At 39.3% G+C, this 9,076-nt stretch overlaps 1 protein-coding gene across 1 annotated transcript in view; it reads right to left on the bottom strand.

The window, feature by feature from the left end:
• The window catches only part of GLIS1 (GLIS family zinc finger 1), a 109,047-nt gene that overhangs the window by 2,577 nt on the left and 97,394 nt on the right, over positions 1 to 9,076 (bottom strand). The window contains exons 7-8 of the mRNA XM_010132065.1: positions 8,430 to 8,614; positions 1,474 to 1,641 (exon numbers count right to left, since the gene is read on the bottom strand). Of these exons, the coding sequence (XP_010130367.1) occupies positions 1,474 to 1,641; positions 8,430 to 8,614 (353 nt within the window). The remainder of the gene's footprint in view (positions 1 to 1,473; positions 1,642 to 8,429; positions 8,615 to 9,076) is intronic.

The raw sequence follows: 9,076 nt of genomic DNA, 5'->3' as shown, positions 1-9,076 counted from the left end.
CATTCCTGTGAGATGAGATCTCATTTAATATTAATGGTGCTATAAAAGCCTGAAAAAAAATTAATGCATAGCTTTGATGAATCTTGCAAACCTGAAAGGTTCTAGTTTACACTGAAAAAGATAAGATTTATATATTTCATATATATTTGTGTTTCAACCTTTTAAGTATTTGCATACCTCAATAAGCACTCTAAAACCAAAAATACTACACAGAAACATTTCATAATAGTTCAGCTCCAGACAGAAAAATCAACTGTTGTTGAAGTTGGTGTCTTGCCACAGTATTATTCTTTGCTCCTACACTTTCTATTGGAAAGTTTATTTAGTCTGTTCTTTAAATATTGCAGGCTGTCAATCTGAACTTGAAATTTGTTGTTAACATGAAAATACTATGTTTTAGTAATATCAAACTAATGACTAACACGAAAGAATTCAAATTTGAAGTTGAAATTTCATTCTAAGCTTTTCCCTTGTGTTCGTACCGATGCACACACTTTCTAGTACGGAACACCAGACAAATGCGTGCACGCTTGCTCTGAACAGAGACTCCTTTAATACAAAACAAACAGGAAAGTCAACTCTAATTTTGTGGTCTGACTCAGGCCCCATTTCAAAAAGCATTTAAACATATGTTTTCAGTATCGTCCTTAACCAAGATTCCCTCCTGAATTCGGATGTGAAGAAAAATTTCTTGGAGTTTCATAAGTACAGCTTGCAGTAAATGGTAGTGTTTCATGGCTCTGACAGTACTCACATTTTGTTTGATTTCAGTAACTCCGTCAATTCTTAACGGTGGTTTTAAAAGTAGAAAAAGTGCTTTATATAAATGAGTACTCCAATATTGAAGTATTATAGTAATCTAGCTAGAATAACATGCTGCAAATTTTCCATTATGCAAATACGTAGCTAAACGGGAAGATACAGTTGGCACGAATGTGCAACAGCACAAACACAAAGGAACTCCTGAACCAAAAGAAACTAACTAATATCTTCAGCTGAACGGATAGAGCAGGCCTTTCCATGTTGTAACAGCAGTACAGCAAAACAAAGCCATCCTTTTATTCTTAGATGCACAGGAAGTCCCTGCTGCTGCTGCTTTCTTCAGAGCTGTGTTAACTGTCTTCTTAACTTGGAGCTGGCTGTAAAAGCCTGCCTGAGCATACCTGAAGAGATGAGCAAAGAATAGCCCCCACAAAAAATGTGAGAAGTGTCTTGTTCGTCAGCTCTGCTGAGGTGTGTGTTGCCTATGACACCCAGCAGAACGAAAGGAGAATTTGTCCATCAGTCAAACACAGGAGGATTAAGGAAAACAAATTTGCTTTCCTTCAGGGATTTTTAGAGATGCAAATGAATTTCAGTGACTGAGTTTTTAACACAAACATACTTTTGTAATAACATTGACCATAAAATGTGTTCTTTCCCCTCCTGCTAAAAATATCATATGGATGATTCTTTATACATGGAATAAATTACCTGTGGAAGCTAAAGGTGCATTGAGTATGTGATAGCCGTTCTGTCTCAGAGGATTAAAGCAATGGGACTCCCCTGTGAGCACATCACTGGTGACAGACTGGTCCATTGTTCTGTAGCAGTCTCCATAGTGGAAACAGTTTTGTATTGAGTGAAAGCTGCCTTGGTAACCTGAAAACAGATATTGCACACACATTTTAACACTACTGCAACGGTATTAGCTCAGTTTCTGTCACAGTATTTCATTACTGTTGTGGGGGTTTTTTAGTGCCTCAGTTTTAACTATGGAAAAATGATCGTGCTATTCTATAAGGCGTAATAATACAAAAGCTACATCAGACTCGTCCCACAAGGTGCTGTGGACTGTGATCCCCATCAAGCAAGAATCTCAAGGATGTGCTTCATTTCGAGCAGTAGATCAGCTGCACACAGTCAATAGTGTAAGTACTCTGCTGGATCAGGTCCAGGATGCTCAGCTCCTGGGTGACTCTGTTTATAATGAATTACTTTTAATTTAAATACAGTAATGCAATATTTAAATGAATAGAGCTGCTTTGTTTTCAGTTAAGTCTTTTCCCATCCAGTGTGTTATGCACTGCTAGAGACAAAACTGTTTATTCAAAATACCTTTAAGAGTACCTTAAACCTCTCTCAGACTGCTCTACCTTCAAATGAAACCCCTTTCACTGAACACAGGGGACCACAGTCTGCAAGTGAAATTGGACGAGAGGTGCAGGTCTGACTCCATATGGACGTCAGGTGAAGGTGTCAGAGTTCAGCCAGAGGCTTTTCTTGCTTCTGGAAAGAGCTGAGATAAATCAGTACGGTCTCCAGCTGCCGTGGTCATTCTGCTCACGGGGCATGATTAACTTTTGTCCCCTGCATACCCTACATTTCTATGCCCTGCTTTTTTTTTAAGTATCATATTACCAGTGGACCAGTGGACCAGCAGTGTGGGTTTTGCCAGCAGAAGTTGTGAATGAGTTGTACACAACAAAAGAAGGTATTTATCAGTAATGAACTGTTGAGGAAGGAATTTTAAAACGTACAAGTTTCTGCTAACATCCTAAAAGAAAATGTTAATTGTTCCCATAAGGATGACCTCAAAACAAGCCACAAGGTTTATACCAGCCATGGCCTGATTTAATTCTCTTCCTCCTGCCTCAGTAACCTCATCCTGATTCCAGATGCATCACACACTAATGAATATGCACTATGCATACTCATATCAGCTATACCTTTTCCTACCTTCTCTGAAAGTCCCTTCTGTAATGATGCTCCTTCCCTTCTATATGGCTGAAGTCAACCAAGTCAGACTTGAAGTTTTGCAGAATGTGCCATCAGGATTTTCCCCTAACTGCCCAAAAAAATAAGGAGCTGTTGTCTTTCTTCCCTCAGTCTTACTCAGACTGAAACACCTCTTAAGGAACTACTGCAAAAGCTCCGTGTATCTCAGTCAAGCACAGACACCACCAGATCTTCAGCTGATAGAACTCGGCACAGCTCCACTTGACTTGACTTGCTGGGCCAGTCGTGCAGCTCTTTGTTTGTTTAGCAGTGAAATGCCTGTGCCTCTCACCAGCACGCCTCGGTGCTGCATAGGCCGGAATGTGTCCCTTAGAAATCGCGCGGTATATGAGCTTTTTCCTGCTAAGAAAGACCTCCTGTCTTTTTCTGCATTTTCCCTTTATGACCAAAGTTTGACCAAGTAGGTAGCATCAGGCAAAGCTCAGGGTCTGTCTGTTCATTCTGGTCATGTTTTCTAAGGTGCTAACAAATACGGCTAAGTGAGGCAATTCTTTAGTAGAAATGCAGTGAACTCATCGAGTGGTTAAAGATTTGCTCTGAAGTTTCACAGTTTTATATGTGTTTTGGCAGCATCTTCAAGGAGTATATGATTCATTTCTTGAGAACCTGTGATCCTCCACCACAAAATACCTAAATTGATACCCGTGATTGGTGAAGTACTAACAGATGGCTTTATTAGATAAAGACTCTATGCACGCTGTACCAAAGCTGCTCTTCATATTTGCTGCTACGTAGAAGGCACAGAAATTTAGAAAGCTGAGTATTAAATGATGTGTGTCCCTCCTTGGAATAAATAGACAGCCACCTCTATTTACTGCCTGGCTCAAAAAGCCAAACAGCTCTTACGAGAGGTAGCAAAGCCATCATTTGATGTGGTTTTAGGTACAGTGCTTTATGGATTGGCTTTTGATAATTATCCTGACTTTTCTGTTTACAAAACATGAACTCCCTGCTGTAAGCCTTCTAAAAATATATCCTTTTGAGATGAGCAGTGACAAAAATGAGACACTTGGCTTCAGATGAGGTACAACTGGTTGCAGAGGGCAACTATATGCATTGTTTGAGGAAAAAACCGAACCTTTTCCAGAATGTCTGCTATATACATCACTTCTACGGAAGGCATGATGTGTATTTTCTCAGTGTCTGTAATTGCTGCCCCTTCGTCATGCTCCCAGGTTTGCCTTTGTTAAATCAATTAAATATCTTTATGATCTACAGGGCTGGCACAGCAGCTTAGAAAATCAGAGAACAGCCAAGCATGACAGAACTGGATTGAAACTAGCTGGGTCCAGGGTTTTCTCAAGACCTGTGGGTAAAGGTTTCTTTTGAAGTGTTGTTAAGTTACACTGTCTAGCTGCTCAGGAAAAAATACTCGAGGTAGAGAACTGCCTCAGAATCAGAGTCTGGAAAAGAACTGCCATAAGCCATCAAATTCTCCTTTGGATTACAGTAGCTATCCCTCAGCATCACTGTGTGATAATCTGAAAAGGCAGCACAAAGAGTGTTACTGGAACTGTCCAATGAAGAGACATGATGTAGGAAAATACTAGTGTTATTGCACTGTTGTATTCCCCAGGACTGAATCTCTGCTAAGTGCTTCGCAAAGCAAATACAGAGATCACCAGTCCTGTTCCAGTGTGCTCGCAGATATGATATAGATATGATATGATTTAGTTTGCAGGCAGCAAACTAAATGAAAAAAAATGGGAGTGCAGAAGGGAAAGGTTGCAGCAGGAACACTGGTCAGGTAAAACAAACGATGACCGTAGAAAAGGGACTTTTAACCTTTCTGACCTGAGCAGTGCTTACTGCTTTTTCATTAGCTTCATAGAAATGATGAGACAGTGGGACCCTGTAAGAAAGGGACAGGCTACACGGAAGGCATTCTATGCATGTGGGAAAAGGATGAAAGGTGAAGGACAAAGACAGAGACTCCCAATAGCTTCTGCAATTGCAGAAGGCGAGATGGAGACTCAAGACAGCTCTTCTGCATAGACAAGAGCACTGGGAAGATCGGTAAGCTAGTGCCTGCTTTATCCCTTATGGAGGGACCTCACACCAGACACTTAATCGCCTGTCAGCAAGCGCTTCTGTTTCTCTTCTGTGTCTTACATGACTCATCTTCAGCATAACCTCTCACATAACTGAAGGTTTCATGGGGAGTGACAATGGCAGTGGGTTATTCAGGAGGACTCTGGCCTTACATCTGAACTGCAGTTTCACTGCTAGAAGAATGTGATGTTCCCTGGACTTAAACTGGGCATGAATTGATGCTTGGGTAGGAAGAATTGTGCCTGCAGCATTAAAAGCTGTATTTCAGATTGTAGCCAGCTGAACGTTAATCGCAGAAGGTGGAAATGAGTCTTGGAGCAACTGGAATTGCATAGCTCCAGGTTGAAGAACTGCAGGATCCATGACACGTTGTGTCAGTAAGACTTTTTTCATGACTTTTAATATACTTTCTATACTCCCACCTGCTGCTTCAAAGGCACAACTGGAGAGTTTCTTCTGGTACCAGGTAGGCTGGCTCTTGCTAATTGCCTTCAGTAGCCTGGCACGGCTCAAGAGGCCAACCAGTCTCTTCCAGAGGATCTGAGCCTCACGCAGCTTTTACAATATTAAAAAGGGAAAATGGCCAGCTTGTTTAAATGCTACGTGTTCCCAAAAACCAGAGTAATTAGACAAGAGGGGGAAACGCCTTGTGAGTTAAAGCAACCACAAGGGTTTCTGTAACAACAGGTGCTCCTGCCAGATAAGGTTTCATTCATTTTACACCATCACAGGAAATGAAACTTGCTGCTTGCAGGTAATACAAAGTTTGATTTGCATATGCAAAACAAGCCAGAGCTTTACAGCATTTATACATTTTTAAAATGTGCAGTATGAAACAAAGGTCTTTTGGTTCATGCCATTTAGATGGGGTTCCTTTAGATTTTTGGAAATGCTTTAGACAGAAAGTATTAGAAATTAAGATAGTACTAGAATGCCATAGCCAGTGGTTAATTAGCAACCACGTATGGTTGATTATAGTAAAATGAACATGGAGCATTTTTAACAAGTTCTGAAAAAAGACTCCCTCCCTTCAGTGGTTAAAGTATGAAGTAAGCAACATCTCTGCTCCTTCTAGGAGAGCAAAATAGTACCAATTTGGCATCGTGTAGTTCACCAGTATATTTTTTCCCATATGGATTTCAGGTTTTCCTTCAGTCTTGATTTAAATCAAAATTTTTCTGAGGTTAATTTTCAAGTGAAGAATTTACTAAATGTCCTGTCACTTTAAATGATCCCTGTTAAATGTTTTATGTACAGTAGATGTAGAAATATAACAGTTAATAAAGGTATATGTAAACTGAGTTCCAAACATAACATTTAGTTAAAATTCTGCTTTGAAATAATTTCTGACAGAAAAGCTGCAGTTAGCCACTTCACACAGTGCACTGACTGCTGCTGTTTCTCTAAGGCACAGCATCAAAAACCTCAAGCAACTTTAACATGAATGACGTAATAAGCAAATAATTGGAATATGCCTATTAAAGGCCATCTTGTTATGTCATGTCATTTACATGTGTGTGCAAATAAATCTCAGGTTTTCAAATTCCATAAAATTTCTGACAAGAAATCATGTCAGGTATAAATAACTACAGGATTCCAGTGCCTGCCAAATTCTTTCAGCATGTAATAATTTCCATGTGATCTTACTGCAGCTAGGTTTAAACATATAAATAATGTCAGCTTATTCTTTCATTATCAATATTTCTGCTACCAGTTTGATGAAGCTTGCTGTCTTTAAATATTTCAGATCCACAAGGTTTATATGCTTCTTTATATACATCTATACAGATGCCTAGTTCTACAGCTGGACTTACACAGTGTTCCTTTTTTCCAGCAAAAACTGAAAACTCCCAACTTCCTACATATTCCATTAGAAAAATGTGCTATTAATGAACCGAGATGCAAAAAACTTGCAGAGCAAGTACAGCTAAGTACAGGTTACAGATCAATTGATTTCAAAGGCTGCTAATCAGAATTGATTTTTGAATGACCATTTCCATAATGAATTTATAATAATGCTTCAGCATTTGGCCAAAGTGGAAAATTACTGCTTTTTCAAAACCACACGACATAACACTTAGAAAGCAACAATTCATTCAAAAGGAAATGTGGTTTTCTTAAGGAATAGAAATTTATTTAAGTGGTTCAAAATTTGTTCTGTCTATGCATTTGTTTCTGCCATAGTAATGAGCTGCTAAACTTTCCTCTTGTGGTTTGTAGTTATTTAGCTCATTATAGTAACATAATCATATATCATTAGATGCTATCATAAATCTGCCACTTTTCCCTCACAGAGTTAATCTTTTTAAATTGAATAATCTGTTCACCATCAGGTTGAGTTAGTTTTTCCTTCAGCACAAATCATTTAATATAATACACTTTAACTTTTCAGACAAAGTCAGTCCAACCAAAGAGCAGAAACACTCCTCGGAGAATGACGGGCAGCAGGAACTGTTGGGACCCTGAACCCCAGTACAGCTGTGAATTGCTCACTGGGTTTGTGTCCACCTCCCGTGTTTCAGGCCCAACCTTAGGGTACACTGGGAGAAAGCAAACCTCCTGTTTTGCCCACTGGTAAACTGATCACACATGATACTTCGCCAGCCAAAAAAGACCTTATACAGACGACGGTGCAGCTGTGAAATGAGTTTCAAAAAGCTGGTTATCTGCCTGTATAAACTTATACGCACGGTTATTCTTGCAACCAGACAGACAGATGTCCTGCACACTTCTTTATTGGAACATTTACCACACTTAGGCAGCATACCGTCTGGATTATATAATGTATTTCTTTAATGCACAAGCTCCCGTTACTGGAAGAATCTGTGATAATAATATCTCTTGCTAATTTATACCTCAAAAATTGCAGAAACGTTAATTAGTTCCCACAGCAAAACTCTGGAACAGGTAAATAAGCTCCCGATTAAAACAGCTGAGTAATTCAGGACAAAAAATGTTTTAAATTAGGCATTGGGACAGCTGCTTAGCTGCTCCCATTCCTGTCCTGGCACTCTACAGTTGTACAGAGTGCCTCTGCATTTTTTAATAGGAAACAATACAGACCTCACACTTCCAAATAATAAATAGCAAAGTATTGTTTCTCCGTCTAAGCTCCTGTCTAGTGCATCACTACCAGTGGACTGAGCTGGACATTGCCAAGCTGTGCTTCAGCCCATGCGTTTTGCAAAGAGGTGGTTCTTGCTTTGGCAGGGTCACTCTCTCAAGCTGACATAAGGCTGGATGACCAGTCAGGTGAAGAGCATAGCTAGTAGCCATCTACTGAAAAACCTGAATAAATGCGCTGAATCTGCTGTTGTGATGGCTTTTCCCTTTATTGTAACATATCTGAGCGTGAACTGGGCTGAAAATTTTGCTCTGTATGTGTATCAAGCCACTTTAAAAACTGGAGCTCCCATTTAAATGCTGTCAGTCTCTTAATAAGTGAGTACTGGCCAGAAATGCAAAAAATGAAATAAATTCTTGCTTCCCAACTAGGAATTAGGACAGTTCATTTAAAAAAAAAAAAAAAAAAAAAAAAAAAAAAAAAAAAAAAAAAAAAAAAAAAAAAAAAAGGAGAAAAAAAAAGAGGGAAGAGTTACCTTGAGATCCCTGCTGTACAGACTGGTTTTGAAATTGAGCGTATGGTTTATTTGGAAGTCCAGAAAATTGCTGCCCATTTGGTGACTCACTGTGTGACGATGAAGAGCTGTGTTTCTGCATTAGGGAAGGTGGAACTAATGCTTTCAGAGGGCTGACAAGTGGAGAGATTATGTTGGGAGCAAGCCTAGAAAAAGAAAATACAGAAAAACTTCACATATCACATCACAATATGGGAAAACAAAATACCTGAAAGGCCCTATTTCCATGATGACCTAACTATACAAACATTTATTTTGCGGCTAGAAATTATATTGTAAAAAAAAAGATAACAATGCAGTGCTGCTTTCAGATCCTCATTAGGAGGAAGAGGAGTTAGAAAAGATTTCTGTGACTTTACACTGACTTTCTGTACTAGCTATAACAGTGGGATCAAAATGACCACTCCTCAGTAAGGAGCTTAGACACAGCTTGGTTTTTATCTAAACTTCTGTGAGCCGAGAAACCCGTCCAGAAAACAGCAGTGGAGAACATAGTTAGAGTGAGTAAATGCAAGTAAATTGGTTAAGTGCCTTTACAGCTGTAATGGGGGAAAGTTTTACACCCAGTTTCAGGCAAGAATAAGAAGAGCATTCGTTTCAGTCACTCC

Source organism: Buceros rhinoceros, unplaced genomic scaffold, assembly GCF_000710305.1.
Source record: "Buceros rhinoceros silvestris isolate BGI_N320 unplaced genomic scaffold, ASM71030v1 scaffold8482, whole genome shotgun sequence".
Classification (NCBI taxonomy): domain Eukaryota; kingdom Metazoa; phylum Chordata; class Aves; order Bucerotiformes; family Bucerotidae; genus Buceros; species Buceros rhinoceros.
The sequence above is the reverse complement of the archived record's forward strand: the minus strand, read 5'-3'. Positions and strand labels throughout refer to the sequence as shown.